This window comes from Artemia sp. Qi Xiang Cuo, chromosome 6 (assembly GCF_049724085.1).
Source record: "Artemia sp. Qi Xiang Cuo chromosome 6, ASM4972408v1, whole genome shotgun sequence".
NCBI lineage: Eukaryota > Metazoa > Arthropoda > Branchiopoda > Anostraca > Artemiidae > Artemia > Artemia sp. Qi Xiang Cuo.
This window is the reverse complement of record NC_142799.1, coordinates 24,547,950-24,571,829: the sequence shown is the minus strand read 5'-3', so window position 1 is coordinate 24,571,829 and position 23,880 is coordinate 24,547,950. Positions and strand designations below refer to the sequence as shown.

The 23,880-nt window shown below is 36.7% G+C and overlaps 1 protein-coding gene across 1 annotated transcript in view; it reads right to left on the bottom strand.

The window, feature by feature from the left end:
* The window catches only part of LOC148951022 (uncharacterized), a 58,446-nt gene extending 39,011 nt beyond the window's left edge, over positions 1–19,435 (bottom strand). Inside the window, exons 1-4 of the mRNA XM_089090980.1 lie at positions 19,075–19,435; positions 9,165–9,255; positions 8,411–8,606; positions 939–1,125 (exon numbers count right to left, since the gene is read on the bottom strand). Coding sequence (XP_088947106.1) covers positions 939–1,125; positions 8,411–8,606; positions 9,165–9,255; positions 19,075–19,435 — 835 coding nt within the window. The remainder of the gene's footprint in view (positions 1–938; positions 1,126–8,410; positions 8,607–9,164; positions 9,256–19,074) is intronic.
* Between the last annotated feature and the right edge of the window lie 4,445 nt (positions 19,436–23,880).

Here is a 23,880-nt window from a genome sequence, read left to right as displayed (position 1 = left end):
ACAGAAACGTGTTTATTTATAAGTAGTTTCGGCCTCAGGAGTTTTTGCATAAAAATATTCCCTGTAAAAAATTTAAAGATGGCTCAATTAAACAAATAATTTCACTTCGATTGCCCCATTTAAATCCCAAAGGGAATCGCACAACAGTAGCTACTGTTTATGTTCATTTTGTCAAAAGGGGTCAAAAGTCGGATTTGTGAGCAGAAAAAACCCCATCTCTTTTTAAATACAATTTCATGATGCATAAAATCTGCTTTGGAAAGAATTTATTTCAGAAAATAACTTATTCAATCAACTCTAATAATCAACAAATTAATGATAATTTATGCAAAAATAAAACCATAAAAACGAAACAAATTGTCTCAATTAAGAGCCCTCCCCCCTCTTTATGCTTTACTAAACGCATATTAGAAGAAAACGAATATGCTAAGCTAAATAAACAGCTACTTAAAAATTTAAAACAAAGTTATCTTAAATGAGATATTGCTGCCCCCTCGGCCCCATATTTCTTACAGTGACTGAGTATTACACTAAAAAAAAAAGTTCAAACCAAAAAATTGTAGGCCATTCAAGCCAAACAAGGATTTTGGTATGCTTAAAAGCACGTTACTGTCTGGAATATTCTAACCCAGAAAATAGCAATTTTTGGAAAAAATAAAAATTCAATTCTTTTTCGTTGAAAATAATTGCCCTCCCCCTACTCTTAGTCGAAATGACTTTTAATTTTGGGCGAACTTTAAAATCAGTTTTAAATAAGATTTCATCTGCACCTATACATAGAACCCCCCCCCGCCGTTTTTTTATACTTTGAAGAGGGAAGGGTGTAAATCGCTCTAATTTGTCCTTTACAATATCCATAAAGACAAATGTAGATACCAATCTGCTCTAGAAACCCTTCTTCCGGGGTTTTCCTTCATATTACACGAAAACAAACTAACCAAGAGGAGGTGTCTGGTGACTTTTAACAGGACTTGTCCGGAGAATTCCAGTTTGACTGGTTGGCGGCAAAGCTTCTGGAACAGGTTCCATGTCTGGATCTTCACTATCACTTGATTCACTGGATGAACTGCTGCCCGAGTCACTAGATGAATCCGTTAACATCAAACCAACAAACTGAGTGGAATTCTGGAAATTCAATTCAAATTCAAAAATCAGATTTATGGAAATTCAAATTTATTAGGCTGAAAAATCTACAAAAGGTCCATGAGTAACATGTTTGACAACACTGGCATTAATTCTTAATAATTAAAGTAAAAAAATGTACCGTTATTTCTCCAAACAGCTGCAGAGACTTCACGGATGGTGACGAGCTCAATAGTGGCAAACAGAAGCAGCATTAACATGCTACACTGAAAAGGAATTTCAATTCGTCTGACGAGAAAAATAAAATTTATGCATACAAGTATTTGGTTTTGGATAAGAATTAAGAAATTCATTTTAACAGCAGGAAAAACCTTGTGTAAAATAAATAAATCTTTTATTTTATGCAGTGGTAAAATATAGTGCTATTGTAATTATTTTTAGGATAAACACGTAAAAAAATAATTTTTTATACATTTTGCAGACCCGAGAATTCTGCTTTCAACCGTACAAGACCGCCAGAATTCATATAGTCATATCGCTTAGTTCTTTTTACTAGACACAAATTACCATCTTCTATCAGAATTAAGGTCAGGTTCTTATAGAAGATGGTACATTTTATCAACTAAAAATGACCAAGCAATATTGCTCTATGAATGATGGGACAAAGAGTATCTTACTAGAGGGGAAACTGGCACTAGTCTTGACAGAAATTAACACCATCTAGCGTGTGGCGACAATTGACATTGTTTTCAAACTGTGTAATCATTTTTCTGTAGGGAACTGAGATCAGACATTTATTACTACCCTAATTTTACCAATTACACTAAGTAAATTAATTATTGGTATTATTACACTGACATAAATACTAAGTGTTGCCGAACGCTAGATGACGTTGATAGTTTTTTTTGGCACTAGCGCCAGTTTCCACTCTTCTGAGTTACCCCAATATCTTTGTGATGAACGCTGTTTATGATTTTCTCACGTACTTATCTTAAAAAGAACACTAATAGCACTTTAATCTGGAACCAAAATTCCGGAAATGAAACTATCCAAAGTCTCTCACCTGAATTTTCTTAAAACCAAAACTCTTTAAATACTTATCTAAAAAACAACTTGAGATTTATTTTCAGACTATTTTTTAAACAGAATTTAACCAGCCAGGTGAATGTGTTTTTTTTTCAACCCAGAATTGAAACCGAGGTGAGATAAATAATTTACGATGTCTACCATAATTAAATTTTTTTCAGAAATGTTAACATTTTATAATTATTAATTCAATAAAAGTACAAAATCTTTAATGGTACAAAATTTCATTACTATTATTGAACCTATGACAATAATTATTAAACTTCAGGGCTAATGTTTATCGTCTTATAATGGGACCCCCGAAACTAGCCAGAACCTAAACTTTATCAATTTAACAGAATCCTTACGAGGTTAAAAAATTATTATAAGCCTAAATTTATAGGTTAAGTTGCTTAATGAAAGAGAACAAACAACTTCAGATTTAGAAACCATTTTAACAAAATATGGTAAAGTTTGTCATCCAAAAAGACAGTACAGCATTGCAAATTCTGGTTGATCTGTCTATTTGGCAACAAAATTATGTAGCCTTTCTAGCTCAAAAATATATTTCTGTTTGAATTAATAAAATTTCCTGTTTGTTCTAATCTTCTCTAAAAAAGCATTCAAAAGAGTCTAATTTCTTCCGACAGAAAACTAGGAAGACAAGCGACGTTTTTTTTTTTTTTATCAAACATATTAACCACACTTCACAGCGAGAAGTCGCTTGGCCATTTTCACCTGACAGTTTACTTTTTCCATTGCACTTTATTATGGACTAATACATTTTATATCATAAAACCTATATTTTTTATAATATTTTTTCGCCCCTTTTTCAGTATTTTATGCCTCTAGAGACCAAGAAATAGAAAAATGGAGTATATTAATTTAATTTGTTAAAATAGGATTCATTTTCCAGTCTTTATTTGTCTTTTATCAAGTTATGCAAAGCCAAATCCGTTCCTCGTTTTCATTTATATTTATAAATTTTCGAGAAAAAAAAATTCTTCTTTTCAGTAGATTTTGTAAATGCATTTATTGATTTTTTCATGCTTTTTTTTTCTCCAAGACAAGAATTTGTCGTGCCGAAGATTCGAACTTAAGATACTACGGCCATAGGGAAGTGTTCTAACGATTGCGTTATCAAGTCTTGCATAAGATTTTTGTTTTACACTTTTTGTTGTTCTGAATTTATGGATCATTAAATTTGACACTACATCTAAATCTAGCAGCAAAACACGTATAGTCATGCGCTTCGAACTTGTCCTGCTTATGCCAAAGGCTTCCAGCCTTCAGGGGTATCTAATTTTAGGCAGCAAACGATTTGTGAAAAACCAAACAGTTCGTGGTACCGAACATTCCCGAAAAGACAATGACTCTTAATGAAAATTACACCATCAAATTCAGCGTCAGTAGGTTTCAAGCTCCCATCTACAAAAAGTGGATTCTTGTATTTTTTGCCAGAAGAAAGATCACGGATGCGAGTTTATTTATTTTTGTTTGTTTTTATTTTTACCATGAGTGATCTCATCAAATAAAAGCTACAATATTGGCAGAGAGCTCATTCGAACGGAAATTAGAAGCTCTAGTGCTTTTTTAAGTGACTAGAAATTATTGCATATATCAAGGGGTTGCCCCTCCGAAATACCTTGCTCTTTATACTAAAGTTTGACTTTTTGTCCCAATCCGTTAAGACCGACTCCTGAAACACAAGGATCGTTTGAGTAAAACAATAAGAAGCTTAAATAAAAGTACTAAAAAACTTTAGCATTAAAAGCACGGTCTTGAAGAGGAGCCACCCTCATATACGTAACAATTTCTGTTCATTTCAAGTTTTAATGTTGCTCCTTACTTTAAGTTGAAAAAAAAAACTGTTTTTTTTATTCCTAAGAAGGACTGGGATCAAGAGTATACAAGAAAGGAAGAATTTTAATTTTTTATTTTTGTACTATCATCAGAAGCGCATACTCTAATAAAATAAGCAAGTTATTGAACGTTTGGAAATGGTCAAAAAGTTGACAAATTTCGAAGAATATTAAGAAGGCTAGGAAGGGGAGCATACAGGAGGCGGGAATTTTAATGTTATACTATTGCACTGTCCTTGGAAATACATATACTGATAAAACTTGAAATTAATTGAACATTCAGAAGTGGTGGGAATGCAGACAATTTATGAAAAATATTATGAGGGCTGGGAGGAGGAGTATACACGGTTGAGAAATTTTGATGTTGTACTATAGCACAGTCGTTAGAAGTGCATATACTGAAAAAATTTTGATGTAATTGAACATTCAAAAGTGATCGAAAAATGAATCACAAATTCAGAAGAAAAATTGAAGGCACTTGAATCGATGAGGGAAAGAACAATTACTATCATATACTTCCGGATTAAAGACTGTACTTCAATTTCATTGGTTTATTTTTTACGCTTGCTTACTTAGACTTAGGTCTTCCCACGCAGGCTGTGTGCTTTTGGCCAAAGTTCTTCGAAGGACGATCTAAAAAGCGCAGCATCCTTCTCAAGGCATTTTCCTAGTGTTTTCTTCTGTCGCCCAGGTCTTCTGATGCCAGAAGGAACCCAACACCACACATCGTGGGGTAAGCGGCCCTCACCCATCCGCGCCATGTGACCCCAATATCGCCATCGGTTAGTCACAATTCTATCAATCACGATCGACTGCTTTGTCTTTTCACGTACAGAGGGGTTAGTGAGCTTATCGGTCCACTGGATACGAAGGATGCGCCGAAAACAGATGTTCCCAAAACTCTGGATTCACTTTTCCAGCTACTTAGTCAACGCCGAAGATTCGCAGCCGTACATTAGTACGGAGAGGACGTCACTATTGAAAAGCCGGAGCTTGAGCTTTAGGGAGTATGCTGGATTCCTCCACACATTTCTTAGTTTATTGAAGGCGCTTCCTGCGCGTGCAATGCGTGTGGTAATTTTTCGCTTAGAGCTACCATCATATTTAATGACACTACCAAGGTATTTGAACTCTTCAGCCTCCTCTAGTACATCAGATCTGATTTTAAGCAGTGGGACAGGTAGGGTATTGACGCTGTTTTGCATGACTTTTGTTTTCTGTGTACTGATTGACAGACCAACTCGCCCGGCCATACTGGAGTGTACAGCGATATTATTTTGTAGCTCCTCTCTTAAATGAGATAGGAGGGTTATATCATCAGCAAAATCACCGTCACAGAATGTGCGGTTTCGGTTCAAATGAATTCCACCTCTGAAATTACATATTCGAAGTTCATAGTCGATGAGAGTAGCAAATAAAACTTGGGAGAGGATAAATCCTTGGCGGACACCAGACTTTACACTGAACCATTTGGTAGGGTCCCCATCATCAGGCCGTACAGCACATAAATGATCCTCGTATAGCCTGACAATCATACAAACAATCTTGTCAGGGAATCCATAATACCAAAGTATTTTCCATAGTGAGTCTCTGTGGACCGAGTCAAACGCTTTCAAAAAGTCAATGAGGTCAAAAATATTCTCAGTCTGCCATTCGTTTGCTTCTTCTATGACTACCTTCAAACTGAATATCAAATCAGTGAACGATTTCCCTGGTCAAAACCCATGTTGCTCATCTCTTAGTATTGCGTCGACTTTTGACTGAATACAGTTCAGTAGTACTTGGCAGAAAATCTTACTCCCTACAGACTGCAGAGTGATACCTCGCCAGTTATTACCGTCGGTTGTCCTGCCTTTCTTAAAGACATTGACAATAACCCCTTTCTTTCAATCGATGGAAAATATTTTTAGTTTACCAAATCTGAGAAATAGCCTTGTGAAGGGGCTCGGCAATGACTTCAGCTCCATACTTCAAGACTTTAGGCTGTAAGCCGTTAACTCCTGCAGCTTTGCCATTCTTCAGCTTATGCAATACTGTCATGACTTCAAGTAGGCTTATAGGTTCTTCGCTCATGTCAAGTTGGAGGAACGGTAGCTCAGCCGGAGGGGACACATGGTTTGTAGGCAGTGGAAAGTTTAGTACCTCATTGAAGTATTCTTCCATCTCTTATCAGTGTCTTCCTTTCTTGTAAGAGGTTGGCCAACCTTACTATCAATTGCAGGTGCCGGCTTTCTGAAATCTCCAGTTATTTCCTTTGTGATATGACAGACTGTCCGGATATTGCCCTTACTGGCGGCTGCTTCTGCTTCAGCCGCCTTTGTCTCAAGAAAGAACTATTTGTCAGCTCTGGTAGACCGCTTTACGGCCTTGTAGGCTTCCTTATATTTAGATTCCGAAAATCTTTATACTCAACAGTGGGCTCGTTCTTGTATCTCTCTAGCATGATTTTGGTTTCTTTCAGGTAATTCATAAGATTCTACGATTTGTCGCTGATCCACAGCTCACTTTTCTTCTTTGCACACCCTCTATTTTTTTCGGCGGCAACCGACCCACACTGTACAGTAAGCTCTTATATCTCGTTTACTGTTGCAGTTGCGTCTTCAGTTGAAAGACTTATAAACCTATTAGCAGGATTTACACAGTAGGCTTGTCGAAGACTCTTGTCCTGGAGCTTTCGGACGTCAAAAAACTTGATAGGGCTTTTAAATTTCTTCATGGTATTAAGCTTAAGTATGAAACTGGTAGTCATCAGTTGGCGGTGACAGTATTTATTTGCACCACGGTAGGTTCGTACACCCTCCAATGATCGCCTATGATGCTTATTCACTAATATGTGGTCAATGTGGCTTCTTGTAACACCACCAGGTGAGGTCTAAGTATATTTGTGTACTTCACGATGGGGGGAACCATGATCCACCTATTATCAGGCTACGACTGGCACAAATATCAACCAAACGCATTCCATTATCATTAATAACACCCAGGTCATGGCGGTCTAGCATCAGACGCAAAACTGTCATAACTACCAACTTTGGCATTAAAGTCGCAGCACACAACTAATACATCGTGCTCAGGTACTGTATTGAGTATGTCGTTCAAATCACTATAGAAACTGTCCTTGGTGTCCCCACCAGCATTGTTTGTGGGGGCATAGGCTGCAACAACAGCAAGTCTAGACTGGGAGCTTTCAAAGCGAGCCTTAAGAATTCGTTCATTCATAGGTACAAATCCCAACATCAACTTCTTTGCTTGTTTACTGACAACTAGGGCAACTCCGGCTTCGCGTCTCTTCTCTTTACCTGAGAAGACGACTACATAGTTGTCAACATATATTGAACCAGAGCCTGTCAGCCTGGCTTCAGAAATAGCTGCTATTTCAATCTTATATGATTGAAGAATTCTAATCACGCCCTCTAGACGACCTAGTTGTGTTTCAGGATTAACAGACCTGACATTCCAAAAAGCAAGACGAAAAGGTTCACTCGCCGTGAAAAACCGAGTCTGGGGACGGTCAGTAGTCGTTACCAGAGAAATCAAATTAGGTCTGAGGCTTTTCGTTGTCATTTCGAAAATCATCTAAAATTTTTACAGGGATAGGAGATTAGCCTATCACCTAACCCTCCTCCTTTCCTGGCTTGGGACAGGCTGCTCACCGAGCCCCGAGAGGGGCTTGTATTTTCATACAGGTTTTATTCACACGTTAATGTATACGTCGAACTTTTAGACATTAAAAAGAACTTGAAAAGAATACTGGTTCTTTTGTATGAAATTATTAGCCAATAAAGTAAACAAAGTCTCTGATTCATAGCCTTTCTACAAGTGAATCATTTGTGGCATAACTAAAGAGTGTTGTTTTATGAAAAGTATTATTTGTCATCAAATATTACCATGATGTCAAGTCTTGAAACTTATTTGGCAACTCTAGATGAAGCTGGGATAGAGATTTTTCTTAATTACCTGGGCGACAGACCAAGTAGAAGCTATAAATTGAATAAGATGGCCTAAGAGTGTTCGCCAGTGTCTTAACTTCAGGTGACTCAGTACACTAACGAATCTGAACCACCTACCTATACACTAGCACCCACCCTACACTAGCACCTGTGTTTTAATAAATTAAAACACAATTTGACAATTGTCTCAGTTTTTCATATGAAGTTAATAAGACTATTCTCAGAACATATTTGCAGGTTTACAAGGTATTGGGGAAGACCGAACAGATTGGCCAATCAGAAACAAACTCGAATAATAAAATTAAGTAAAATCACATTATAGTTAATTAATTATTGGTTAATGTTAAGGATCCTCTGAAAACAAGGCGTAATATCAAAATAGGACAAACAAATTTTGGTCATCAAGCCAGTTTGACTAATATTGTGTTGAAATAGGCTTTTAGGTACTACCTGATTTGCGTCTGCTGGTGCAGGCGAATCCAGAACCTCAGTTAGTACCAGAGCAGGCATACTTGAAGGTACCTTTGAAGGCTTAACACTACTTCTAGAACTATCAGCACGTGACGTACTTGGTGGTTTAATGACTCCATTTTTCTGCGTGGGCGAAATCCTAGGGGCAGATACTTTTCGATGCTTCTGAGCTTCCCTGAAAGATAATGAATCATTAGTAAGCAACCGAAAAGGTTAAATACTTTCTTTTGTGATATGTCCTGTAGTGGTGCAGTGGGTTTGATCTCAGCTTCGTAATACAAGACCCAGAGTTCAGACCCACTGCAGGGCTTGACATTCTTTTTAGCCAAACTAGCTGTGTGGTTAGAGCGCTAGACTTACAAACCTGTGTCTGTAAGAACAGGGGTTCAAGTCCTGGTATCACTGATTACTTGGTTTGGAACGGGGTCAACGTCATGATTCTGTAAGCTTAGCCAGAGTCATCATTGGAGAGGAAAAGGGAGAGAGAGAGAGAGAGAGAGAGAGAGAGAGAGAGAGAGAGAGAGAGAGAGAGAGAGAGAGGGGCCATGCCGTGTCTGTTTTGCAAAGAATGGTAGCAAACCCGTCGCCAAAACTTGCCACAGCTGTGGTCAGGTCCCAGATACTGTACTGCCAAACAGAGCATCAATCTACTGTGCTACAATACAGTAAATAAAGATTTGCAAATATGAATCCAATATAAAATAAGCAACGTTATTATATTATAAATGCTTACTTGAGACTATGCTGCTTGGCCTGCAACTTCTTAGTGCCAGCAAGAATGTCTATAGGAGGCATTGGTCGATTAATTTTGCTACTCCCTTCAGCTATAAAAAAATAAACATTCATTAACTCACATACGACCATACAATTGATAAAACTTGATTATATATGACGTAATGATGTAACAGATTTATGTCTTAACAAATATGTCTATATGACGGAACACATATTCTACATGACATAACAGATTAGATATTATTGACTATACTTTTAGAATGGGGTAGCATTTTCTTGTTTTGGAAAATTATAGTTTCTGACTTGACGACTAAAAGCAAAATTGACAATGATGAACTCGTGATCTGTCATCGCTTTAAGGATGGCGATGAATAGCAGCTGAGAGTCTTCTCTTATTAAAGATTGTTGGTACTGTAAGCAATAAGTTTATCCCCACCGATTCAATGGTTACATCTTCACCATTCTTTGTTGCCATCTTGATATATTCTCGGACAATAATGCAAAAAGACATCTACATTATGCACATTAGAAGCCTTCTGAGATGATTGATTCACTTAATAGTGGTCACATGATGACAGTCAGGCATGACCAAATAGTAAGAAATGATAATTTTATCCATAAACACATGTAAAAACAAAAACATTTGTCCCCAAAAAGAATACCTTGTTGTAAAAGGTTGGGGGGGGGGATATAAAAACTATCTTTACACTTATTCAAACTACCTATGAATGTGTCACATTTTAATGTAAACCACTTATGTGCACTAAAGTTTGTTTATCTCTTAAAATGATTTAATAAAGTATTTAAGAATCCTCAATCACAGGTTTGGCTAAAAAAAACTATAAAAAGTTGTTGGATTGGAAGAAAAATAACATTCAAATATATCTTATGAAATAACAATGATTAACGGATAGAATAGAAATGACCACCGCTGAGGCTAACATGTCGTTTTTATCCAAAAGTTCTTCTTTTACTTTCGAGAAAATAAATTTTTACATCCCTAGGCATGCGAATGTAAGTTTTAAGCTCTACCTTTTAATTTTTTCAGGATAGCCATTTGTAATCTGCCTTCTGACTGTTTCTATTGCAATTAACTTCTTTTTTGGCTTCTTATTTTATAGCCTGGTGCAAGCAGAGTGGTCAGATGGGGCGCATTTTTTTCATTCTAGGGCTTTTTTGAGGTAGTTACAGGCCTCTTCTGACGGACTAAGGGGGGTTATTTTACACCTAAGGACCTAGTTATTTGCTCTTTCAACTATACTGAACAAAATGGCTGTCTCAAAATTCTGATCAGGTAACTTTGGGGAAAAAACGGAGAGGATCGATATAGCCCTTTTTTGAAATGTTCATTTTGAAGAATGGGACAGCAAACCCAAACTGTACTTTTTGCGTACCACATGGTACTTTGTGAGATCCTTATTAAGTCAAATTTATAAAAGTAAATAAATATAAAAATCCTTTTTAAATCTTATTTACTCTTATACCAGTTGGAATTTTCCCAGCTCGGTTTCACAACAATAGGTTTTTCTCTTATTGAAAAACCTATCTCTTATTAAAATCATATTATTGACTTACAAATAAAGTGAATATACCACTCAATGCCTTTTTTTATGCTCTTTACAAATATAATAATCATTTTTGTTGGAAATGAATTTTAGCCCCCACCCCTATATATACCAATTCAGGGTATATATTTGCACATTAGGGGGTGGGGGTGAAGTTTATACTTACCTCCAATTTACATCAGAAATAGAATTTGCTCCCCCCTCCCCTAATGTTCAAATATATACCCTGAATTAGTATATATAGAGGTGGGGGTAAAATTCATTTCTGACAAAAATGATTATTATATTTGGAAAAAGCATAAAAAAAGGCATCAAGTGTAATTCGACAACATCAGCAGCAACAGGGTGGTCTGAAATTGAATAAAGGATTGTTGGCCAATTTTGTGAGAAAGATCATTTATTTCTACCCATATTTTACCTTATCTGCTTATATTTGTACCAAGGTGTCATTTTAAGTGGCTTCCCTTGGTGAGTCAATTTATTTACCTGCATTTTGAAGTTAGAAAATTTTTATTCTAATTCCCAAGGGACCTGTCCTTTGTCTGCCAATTCATTAAAACAGCTGATAAAACAGCTTCTTCTTCTTCTATTTAACAGCAGTTTGGCTTTTCAGTAATACTGTTTAGCCCTTTTCCTTTTGCTTCACTCTGAGGGCTACAGAGCTAATGGCTTGATTGCCTCTTATTTATTCGATATTTTCATATATTATTCAGTAGATCTTTCGACTCTAGGAGTTCAAATATAAGATGATAGATGTCGATTTGGATGCTCTGTATACAGATATAGTTGGTAAGGCTCTTGGCTGATAGTGCGATTTCGTGGTGTTTGAAGCATTTTAATAGTTTACAAAGCAAGGTATGTTGTGCAGACGTCAGCATATTACATTCAAATAGGCAATGGTTAATTGTTTCATTATTCGTACTACAATGCCTGCAAAGAGGGGACAGGGGAACTGAACCACTTGAATTAGGAATTTTCTAAATATACTCCACAACCTCAGCTGTGGCTTCTTCTTCTTCTTCTATTTCACAGCAGGTGGGCTTTTCAGTTGGTACTATTTAGCCCTTTTCCTTTTGCTTCACTCTGTGGGCTACAGAGCTACTGGCTTGGTTGTCTCTTATTTATTAAATATTCTCAAATATCTTTCGGTAGATCATTCAACTCAAGGAGTTCAAATAAAAGATGATAGATATCGATTTCTGTGCTCTATGTGCAGGTATAGCCGGCTAGTTTCTTGACTGATACTGAGATTTTGTGGTGATTTAAGCACTTTAACAGTTTAAAATGCAAGCTATGCTGTGCAGATGTCATATTGCCTTCAAATAGGCAGTGATCAATTGTTTCATTATCCATATTACAATAACTGCAAAGAGGGGATAGGGGAACTGAACCATTTGAATTAGGAAAATGATACAAGAATGCAAGAAAGTTTAGTCTATTTGTTCCAGAACGAATTATGTGATAAATTTTAGAAAAGTATTTATTGGGAAAGGGGGAAAGAGCAGGATTTTCCTTATTAAACAAAATATCTGATAGTCTTCATTGGTAATTATCTCTAATCGAGATTAGTCACACCCTTGGTTGATCAATTCTTATAACATTTTTTGTCGTGTCGCCACCATCGTGATCACCCCTTCTACTAGACTGGCCGATGGAGAGCTGGAGATAAATTATAATGTCACTCGACACAGAATAGTCGATAACACTAAGAGGACAATTTCTGTCAATGTCCAACTTATTCTGAGGAGCTGAAGACAGCAAATCAAGGCTTGATAAAGAGTCAGAATAAACTATAATATTATTTGAATTAGCAATCAAAGGTTTATTTTCCATAAGGTGTTCTAATGCCATGATTTTGGCATTTAACTCTGCAGACATTATAGATACACTATTATACAATCTCTCACCCATTGCAATTTTCAAGTGAGGAAGGAAGGCACCACTTGCTACCTTATCATTCATTTTGGACCCATCAACAAATATTTGGAAATGGTTTTTATAAGTAATTGTATTAAGTTCAGCAAATGTTTTCTGGACAAAAGCAATGGGGGTTAAATCTTTAGTCCACTTTGAGAAATCAGTATTTATTATGGGGATTGACCAATTCCATGGAGGGGATTGGTTTAAAGTAGGTGCAATAGACTTTGCGGGTACAGGGAACTTCTTCTGAATATTGGCATACTCATCTGCAATGCCTTTATACATGGCTGGATTCCTTAACCAATTATGTAGGGTGTGTGAGCTATTTGATTCAATTTTTGTAAGATGTTTTATCAAGAGAAAGCTACGTCTCTCCCTTATTGTTGTTAATCCACTCTCCATAAGCAGAAACTTGGTGCTTGTGGGTTTCCTAAGACCAAATATGAGATGTATTATATCGTTTTGTATTGTTTCAATTTTTTGCATCTGGGTCTTTGCACATGCACCATAGACGATGAGCCCATAGTCAATATGGGGTCTTATATGTGATTTATAAAACTGGAGTAAGATTTTCTCCTTACAGCCCCAGGGTGTGAAAAGAAGTCTTTTTAGAATAATTGTTTTTCTATAGCATTTTTTTATTGTGTTTGAAATGTGGAAGTGGAAATTATGTTTTTGGTCAAGCATGAGACCTAAGTAATTAATTTGATCATCTTCTGGAATAGTTGTTCCATTTAGAGTTAGTCTTGCATTAGCATGATTTCTCTTCCGGTGAAATTGGATTATTTTTGACTTGGTAGGTGCAATGGATAAATCTGAATGTTGAGAAAATTCTTCAAGTTGGAAAAAGTGACTTTTGCAGCTTTGACTGTGCAATCTCAAAGGTGTTGCCAGATGACCATAGTACCAGATCATCAGCATATTGTAGATTCGTGTGGGGGAGATTCATGTCCCAGAGAAATAGGGCAAAGAGGAGGCAGCTGAGGACCGATCCCTGAGGAAGGCCTTTGGTTATTATCTTTTGGAGTGAAGAGGCTGAGCCTACACAAACAATGAAACTTCGCAATTCTATGAAAGATTTTATAAAAGATACTAGCATTAGCTTGGGGGGTAGTCCAAGGTTTGCAAGTTTAATTAAAAGGATATTGTGGTTCACATTGTCATATGCCCCTTCAAAATCTAGGAAAGCTGCAACTAGGGCATTATTTTCGAGAATGATTCATTTATTGCGTTTGTTAACAATATGAAAGCATCTGTTGAGGAACGGTGTTTCCTGAAGCCATTTTGAGTGTGAGGGATCATATTATTTTTTTCAACAAACCAGAGGAGTCGGTAATAGATCATTTTCTCCATTATTTTCCCCATTGCAGGAGTAATCATTACGGGTCTATAGGACTCCGGGTTATTTTTGGGTTTATTTTTCTTTAGTATTGGTAAGAGGGAAAAATATTTCCAGATATTGGGGAACATAGATGAAGCCCAAGCATGATTATAACAATTTAGAAGTTCCTGTTTGTATGAGGGGGTGAGATTCTTTATCCATGTAGGGTGTATATTGTCATAGCTGTCATAGCTGGTTATATACTCGGATCCTGGGCGAGGTTGGTAACTTGGGTTCATAGGAATTGGGGGTATTTTGCTACAATTGTTTGATGTTAGCTTATTAATAAAAAGAGTGGTAAATAGATTAGCTTTTTCATTATCATTGTCATAATGGGTATTATTATGTATAAGATCATACAGGAGTGGGTTGGGGGAAGTCTTTTTCCCATAGATGTGGCTTATGACTTTATGTATAATTTGCTCATGTGTTTCTCTGGAGAGATTATTTGCAAAATTGTTCCAGTAGTTATATTTAGCATTTATTATGGTCCTTTTTAGATTAAATTCTGCTTGTAATTCTTTTCAATATGTAGTAGGTGATGGTTTTTTTAAGAATGTTCTCCTAGCTGCCTTTTTTGTTCTCCATTTATTTTGGCACTCATTTGTCCACCATGCTTTGGGAATATGTTTAGGGAAGGTTTTCCTGGGTGTTGTCCTGGGGATAGCATGATTAGCTGTATTTATTAGTAAAGATACCAAAACTTCAGCATGTGTGTCAGCTGTTGCGTTTGAAATGCATGGATTTTGGGTGAAACTTGTAATTTCACCATTTAGCTTATTTTGGAACATAGGCCAATTTGCTTTAGTGTTGGTATATTTGGAGGTATGTAATAGGGTTTCAGCAGGTTCATTTAGGGAGCAAACTATGGCAAAGTGGTCAGTACATAGACTATCAATTTTATTTATATAAATTTTATTCAAAATATTGAAAGACACAATTTGTAGGTTAATTGTAGAGAAACTGCCACTTTTGGGGTTGAAATATGCATTCAGGTTTGGAGGGGTAGCAACAGCTAATTCATTATTATTTGAAGTCATATGCTCAATGAACTTACCAGCTTTATTTGCTGGTTTATTCCCCCACAAAAGGCTCTGGGCATTAAAGTCTCCACAAATAATAATATTTTTCAACATATTAGAATTATTTATATAGCTGAAGAAATCCATGGCATCTGTAGTTTGGCCATTAGGGTTATAAAAGCTTATTATTTAAGTTTTTGTATTATTCAGCCAAACACTGATACCAATTGCATCAACATCATTTATAAAATCTGGAAAGTTGATGCCACAGAATTTTATATTATTATTAACTATTAAAGCTACTCGACCTCCTTTTCTCTCTGATGATCTATCCTTTCTCAGGATAGTGTATCCCAGAGACTTAATCTGTTGATTTTGGGTTAAATGAGTTTCCTGGAAGCAAGCAGTATTGATGGAATTATTATTCATAAAAGATATTAATTCATTTAACTTATTTTCTGTAAGTGATCTTACGTTCCACTGGAGTATGGATATGTGTTGTGTTGTTGTTTTATTTTGCATATGACTGTGTATCAATGTTCAGCTTTGTTAATAGTAGACCAAGATCTTTTTTTGCTTGAATGAGCCTATGATTAGGGATGTAGATTTTTGCCAATTCAGCAATGATTTTTGTTTTCTGTTGTTGTTGTATATTCATGGCCTGAACTGCATTGCAGTTTAGAATGAATAAGCATATATTTGGGGTTTGCATGTTTGGCTGTGCATCCAGTTTGTCAGTTAAGGGATTAATTCCTGGTAGTTTTTCTGGTTTGTTTCATGTTGGAAGGAGGTGCTAGGGCAACATAATTTCAATAGACAAGGAGGTTTGTTGGCTCGGTGATTCTTTCTGACTGAGATATGAGCTGGGGGGCTTAAAGGATGGTGTTTTGCATGGAGTACTCTATGCAGTCGCAGAATTTGACTTGGGGGATTTATTTGATTTCAATATAGGTTTTATTTGGTGTGATTGGGCAGCATTTGCTTTCATTGCTGCAAAAGGGTATGGAATGGCCTTCTCTGTTGCTATTTGAAGTGTTAGTGCTCTTTTCTTATATGCAGGGCATTGTGATTTATTGGTGGATTCATGTGAGCCTTTACAATTGATACATGTAGGCTGAGTGTTGTTGCAAGTTGTCAACTCTTTAGGATGGGAGCCTTTACAATTACTACTGGCTAGGAGAATTTCATTGCATTTATTTGTTGTGTGTCCCAGATTCAGACACTGGATAGACTTTGGCTTGTATTCCTTGTGCGGTTCGATTTGCCCAAATAGGAATAACTTTTCAGGGATATTAATTTTTTCCTTCAGTGTAAATAGGAAAGATCTACTTTTTTAATCCATTAGAGTTTGGGTTTACCCAGTTGAGTGAAACCTTCTACAGGGATTGTGTTACAAGCCCTATCTGAGAGCCCTTCTTTTAACTCCTGAATTGGTATTTCTAGGGGAACATTATATACTACTATTTTTGTTGGGGATTGTTTTGGGTTCCATTTAGATGAGTTAATTGGGGTATTCAGAAGAGATTTTAGATTAAGTGTTATATCAGCTGATTTCTGATCTTGGACAGCTATTAGCAAAGATCCATCACGGTGAACGTTAAGAGAAAACATTGATTTTAACATTTTGAAAATTGCAACCCTTATTGTAGTAATCTTTGTTATTTGAAATGGGGTATTTGGAGAAATTTTGAGGTAAATTCCTAAGTTTTGGGAAGGATAATCTTGGAAAGGAGGAGGGGAAATACTTTTGATTGGGGATTTTAACATTTTGAAAATTGCAACCCTTATTGAGTAATCTTTGTTATTTCAAAGGGGGATTTGGGGAAATTCTGAGGTAAATTCCTAAGTTTTGGGAAGGATAATCTTGGAAAGGAGGAGGGGAAATACTTTTGATTGGGGATGTTTTTTTCCTTTTTTGGAGCTCCTAGAAAGGACCTCTTGAAAGCCATTATCATCTATAGTTGCATTTGCTCCGACACTGATCATCGTTCTATTCTCATAATTTGAGTGTTCATGTAAGCTTTGAGACAGGGAGCTGGACCCGTCAAGACAGGGCGCAAATGGATTTATTTCGTTATCATTTGGGGTAAAATCTGGAGGGACCTTTTTTTTAGGGGGACTTGTTTGCATTTCTTCTATGAATAAGCTTTAAACTAAACAAGGAAAGGATCATAGTATGATTCCAGACAGTCTGCACTCTACAGTTTGGAAAACTTCCACAAAAGAAACATCACAGTATGGCCCTGAGGAGGATTTTGAGCACGAGAGGTTCAGTACAGCTACTGATTAATCGAGACAATATTTCACAAGAAACATTTTCAAAATTTCTTAAATGAATGAATGAATGAACTGTAGTGAATCGAGGCGTGCGTCCTGAACATCAGATCATTTGCCCCTCTTCTTTCTGGGTTGGGTTGACAATGTATCCCAATCTTTGAATATTTCTTCTTTTTTCAGGATAAATTCATATCCTTCTTCTTGGGACAATTCACTTGCGGCTGAACAGAATGTAAATTCACAAGTCACAAAAATTACATTAATACTAAAATAAACGGCGTAATTGTAAACACTGCTTATAAATATTCGAAATATGGATGAATATGTAAATGTGGTATAATCGTAGTAGGGTTTACCCAAGTCAATAAGTCAGCATAAATTGATTGCTATATATAGTGTTGTAGGTTTAGATCCATTAACAGTTTGAAAGCATGTATGAAAAAATCTCTTTTTGAAGATTGGGTCAAAGTTTTTACATCTGTCAGTGGGTCTGAATTCAGTCCTAGTTTAACTTTCAAATTGAGGAAATTCACTTGTTTTCTCTCCAAAATTATACATTTCAGTAGTAAGTGCTCAGGAGTTTCTTCTTTGGTATTACAGTACCTGCAAAATGGGCTACTGGCAACTTCTCCATTTGGCTGCCTAATTTTATATGAGAAAGAATGCAGGCCGAAGTTAGCCGTATTTGTACTCAGGCAATGAAAACGGACTGATTGCATCCTGGTTTGGAAAGGGGGATAGATTGGATGACTTAAATTTGGGTAGTGTTTTCAGTTGCAATCTAGTTATGTCCCTTATAGTTAGAGGTTTTACTAGTTCCATTTGGTTTTTTGCTCCTTGCTTTGCTATATTGTCTGCTTTTTCATTTCCTTCATACCAAGGTGACTAGGTATACATTTAAATTTAATAAAACAGCCTAATCTTCCAAGGCTGCTAATGTTTTCTTTAGTTTGATGTAAGTCTATGTCCAGTGTTTCAAAGTTAGGGTTTGTTAGGATATTGAGAGCAGATTTGGAGTCAGAGAATACTACTATATATTTATTGCTCTGTTTCAGTTTAATTAGCGTCTCTAAGCCCAAATTGATTGCAGCTACTTCAGCTGTTAGTATGCTGGTCCCTGCCTTATGTTTTTCCATAATGCATAGGCTGTGCTCTCTTAGAAAACACCCACTTCCACATCCATCTTCACTTAATGATCCATCTACATATAGTTGGTTATATCCATCATATTCCTTTTTTAGGAGCTGTCCAAAATGTTGGATTGCAGTTTGGGATTCAATTTCTTCATTTTTTGGGGGGAGGAATCCTAGTGTAACCTCTGGGGTGATTGATATCCATGGTGGATCTTTTGCTATTTTAGTTTTAACATGCTCTAGTTTGATGGGGTATTGTGTCCTGGCCATAATTGCTGACATCAGTGGGTGGTTTTTTGGCTCAAGTCAACTAGCTCTAGCTTCTGAAAATAAGAAATGGTGAGGGGTTGTTTCCAATTTTGTCAGGTATCTTATGGTTAAAAGTTTGTATCTATTTTCAATAGGTGGAAGCCCTGCTTCTTGTAGAAGGTTTTGAATCTTTGTTGTTTTTCTACAACCTGTGGCAAGGCGGATTGCTGTATTTTGCACACATTCTAATGTGTTGAAGAGCTGTTTTGAGCAAGATAATCAGGCCATACTCAATTACTGGTCTGATGTAGTGTGTGTGAGAGTGTGAGGAGGGATCTATCCATGCTACCTCAGGTTGTACCACATAGTCTTTGAATAGGTCTCATCTTTTTCATGCATGATGGTATGATATGGTCAACGTGAGGTTTGAAGGTAAGCCTGTTGTCCAGTATTATTCCAAAGTATTTAGTTGTACTGGTAGTTGGGATTGTAGAATTTCCTAGGGTAACTGGTTGTAATTCTACTTTTCGTCTATTATGTAAATATATGATCACTGATTTGGGGACTGATATGGGTAGTTTCATGTTGGTAGAAAAGTCCTGGAGGCTATTAGAAATAGTTTGGAGTTTATTTGCAACTTCAGCAAATGTTTTCCCTTTTGCCCATGCTCCAATGTCATCTGCAAAAATTCCATGTGGTGAGTCAATTTTTAATGCTGTCATATACAATATGAATAATAAGCAGCTGAGTACAGCTCTCTGTGGGAATCCCTTTTCAATAGGTCTTGAGGATGATAGTTTCCCATTTACTTTAACTTTAAAAGTTCTATTATCTAGAAAGCTATCAATCAGTTTTATGATTGGTTGGGGGAAACCTAATGCATGGAGCCTTTCTCCTAGTATTTATTTTTCTTCATTATCATATGCTCCTTCTAAATCAATCAGTACAGAACCCAGTATTAATCGATCATTCATAGTTTTCTGTGCATCTGTCACAAGTTTCAAAATGATGTCTATAGTTGAATGGTAAGCTCTGAATCCAGCTTGATATTTTGGGAGGATGTTATTTGTCTCTGTATACCACTGGACACGGTTGTAGAGCATTCTCTCAAACAACTTACTAAGGGTTGGTAAACATACAATTGGTCTGTATGAATGTGGGTCATCTTTGGTTTTCACTTGTTTGGCCACTGGTGTTATAATTGCTTGTTTCCATTGCTGAGGGAATACTCCTTGTGAGGAGCAGAGTTTAAACGTATGTATAAGAGCTTCTGGAAATTTCTTGGGGCATTTGATATCCAAGAGATATGGATTTCATCTTCACCTGGGCTTGCTTTTTGATTCATTTTATTAACTGCTTGCAGGAATTCATTTGTTTTAAAGGGCTGTGTTAGCTCATAAGCTGTATTTAATCTTTCATTGTGCATTTGCTTATTTAACTCTTCTTTGTGGGAAAACTTCTGTTGGTAGATGTCAGCAAGTGCTTCAGCTTTTTTGCTATCATCTTCAAGTTGGATACCAGATACAAGTAGGGGATGCTTAATGTTATTCTTTTTTTTTCCTGCTCCCATGATTCTGTCTAAAAATTGGTGTATTTTTGATTCAGGTGTGTATCTGTCAATCTTTTCCAAGTAGGAAGCCCATGTCAGGGCTTTTGCCTTTCTTGTGTCTCTTCTGAGTCGTGCGCAGGCTTGTTTAAATTCGATGTATGTTTTAGGGTTTGGGTTTTTTCTAAAATTCTTTTCTGCATCTCTTTTTGCAGTAAATGAGGCTTGACACTGGTCATTCCACCATGGTTTTGATGTCTTCCTTGATGATTTGTTTATGTATTGTTTGTTGGTAGTTCTAGGTTTAGATAATATTGAAGCTTCTTAAGATGAGTAGTTAGTCTTTTGGTACAGAATTCTGTGTTTTGGATTTCTTGAATTGACATGTAATCAATATTTTTGAGAATTTCTTTAAATTTAGTCCAGTTTGCCCTGTTATTGTTAAATTTTGGTGTGTACTCTTCTTCTTCATAAACAGTTCTACCAATTTCTACCAGTATGGCATAATGGTCTGTTAGTAGGTGAGGGACTGTACTTATTTTTGAGTATTTAGATAGTTTATTTGGCATTAGTTGTAGGTCAATGGTGAAGAAAAGGTTAGTTTTGCAGTTGTAATAGGTATTCATACCATGTGGTGTAGCTATTGACATTTCTTGGAATTTATTTAATAGATTATCTAAAAATTGGCCTGCCTTGCTGGTTTTCTTTCCTCCCCAAGTAGGGCTATGAGCATTGAAGTCTCCTGCTATTATTATTTTCTGATGAATCATCTTAGGTGCAATTTCTGTAAGGAATTCCTTAGCTTCTTGGTTACCATTGGGATTGTATAAGGAGTATATTGTTAGTGTTCCTCTATCTTTAAGACTTATTTTTACTCCAACTACATCAACCTCATTAGGGTATTCCTTTGGTATTATGAAGTTGTGCTTAACATCTTTCCTTACAAGGATAGCCACACCCCCTCCTTTCCTGCCAGATGATCTTTCTTTCCTGTAGAGCTCATATCCTTCTACCCATAGTGTACTTTCTTGGTCAAGGTGGGTTTCCTGGAGACATATAACATGTGTATCTTTTACTTTAGTATACATGAGCAGCTGGTTTAGCTTTTCTTTTGATAGTGAGCGTGTGTTCCATTGGAGGATCTTTAGTGTTGTTTTGCTCTGGTTTTGTAATGGATGGTTGTGGATTTGGTCTTTATGCATTGGCCATATAGTAGTAAACTTGATGGTTATTTAGGATGGTGATTAGATCAAGCTCTGCAGTTTCTACTAAGCTTTTAGAGAAGTTTTTTGTGGCTAGTTCTCTCATGATGACTGCCTTAAGCCCTTGGGGCATTTTAGCTTGGGAAAGGAAAGTACTTGCCATGGTGTTGGCTATGAGGTTGGTGATTGCCTTGACTGTGTTGATGGGCATTGATTTTGTGGCCTGGTTTGTGGCTGATGCTACTGGAGCTAATGGCTTGGGGTTTTGCTTGAAATTTGGTAGGCCTGTGGGTCTTGCTTGCCTATTGCTGTTGCTGGAGCTGGTGCTTGCTGGGGCAGGCAACAGGGAAGAGAATCTTGAAGGTATTGGAGATTTTTGTGGTGTGCTAGATGTTCTTGGTGTCCATTGTGTCTCAAGCATGCTGCATGTTGGGGAGAGGGGTGTGTTGGGAACTGTTTCTGAGGGGATAGCTGGCTTGTTGTATTTACTTACTTGTTGGGCAGCAAATGGGATTGGTATATTTTTTATTTCTGCCATTCTAATAATGTTTAGACGCTCTCTGTACTTAGGACATAGTCTTCTATTATCAGAATGATGGGGGCCATTGCAATTTATGCATTTAGGTTGGGCTTTACAGTCATTGCTTTCATGTTCTTCTTGGCACACTATGCATTTGTTTATTGTGGTTTTGCAATGCTTGTAGGTATGGCCTAGTCTATGGCACTTTTTACACTGAATTGGTTTGTCCTTGTATGCTTTATGTGCCTTTGGCTGCCCAAATAGAAATATTTGTTGGGTGATCTGGGGGTGTTCATCCAATATGAAAAGTACAGTCCTACTTGTTTGTGGAATGTTTATTCCTGGTTTACCTAGGCAGTGGATAGCCTTAACTGGAATGTCTCCCCCATTGGCAGTCATTAAACCCTCTTTTATTTCAGCTTCAGGGATTTCAGGTGGTATGTTGTATACTACAATTTTTTCTTCTTTTGGCTGAGGTTTCCACTTTTCAGTTGTCACCTGGATGCTTCCAACAGTTGTTAGTTGCAGAGCTGTGTTGGTATGGTTAGCTTCTGGGAACAGCACTTCTAATGAGCCATCTCTAGCTATGTTGATGCTGAAACTGCATCTTAGGGCCTTGAAGAGCGTTAATCTTATCTGCTGTATGTTCTTAGGTAAGTATAGTGTCTCCTGAGATTTTGGAATCAGTCTCATAACTGTTTCCAGCTTGGATGTATTTCTCTGTAGTTTGTTGGGTTGGGCTATGAATTAGGAGTAGTTGGGTGGTTTGGTAATGGCCTCTATGGTTTGTAGCCTGTAGAGGACTATTAGATGGCTTCTTCCTTTTTGATTTTCTCTGTACAGTGATGAACTCAGTTTCTACTGTGCTGGTTTCTGGTCTTTCCTGAACTGTGATCATGGTGTTGTTTTGGCTATCATCAGATGTTTCAGTTTCAATTTCCAATGCAGGATTGGGGACTTGATTTGGGAAGAGTATTGCATCTCCCCAAGACTGGCCCGCTTCCAAGTGGGGGCCAGGTGGATCTGGTTTTGCCATTCAGTCAAGGAAAATGGCAAAAATATTAATAACAAGTAAATCAATACAGTAAATAAATCAGCTAAGATACTCGACCAAAAAAAGGATAATAATTGTAATCCTCCTCAAAATGGTAGTAAAAAGGATATTTTTTTTATTATTTATTTTCTAGAAGAATTTCTTCTTGAGTGTTGAGTGTTAAAGTTCTTCTTCTTCTTCTATTTAACAGCAGGCGGGCTTTTCAGTAACACTATTTAGCCCTTTTCCTTTTGCTTCACTCTGTGGGCTACAGAGCTACTGGCTTGATTGCCTCATATTTATTAGATATATTCAGATATCTTTCAGCAGATCTTTCGACTCTAGGAGTTCAAATATAAGATGATAGATGTCGATTTCTATACTCTGTGTGCAGGTATAGTTGGCTAGGCTCTTGGCTGATAGTGGGATTTTGTGGTGTTTGAAGTATTTTAACAGTTTAGAAAGCAAGGTATGTTGTGCAGACGTCAGCATATTACATTCAAATAGGCAATGGTCAATTGTTTCATTATTCATATTACAATGCCTGCAAAGAGGGGACAGGGGAATTGAACCACTTGAATTAGAAAACTTATATGAGACTGCAAGAAAATTTAGTCTATTTGTTCCAGAACAAATTCTATGATAAATTTTAGAAAGATACTTATTGGGAAAGGGGGAAAGGATAGGATTAATCGTATTAAAATTAATATCTGATAGTCTCCATCGGTAAATATCTCTAATTGGGATTGGTCTCCCACTTGGCTGGTCAATATTTATAGCATTTTTTGCTATTTCATCAACCTGATGATTACCACTTATGCCAGAGTGGCTAGGAATGTACTGAAAGTAAGTTTTTATGCCATTTG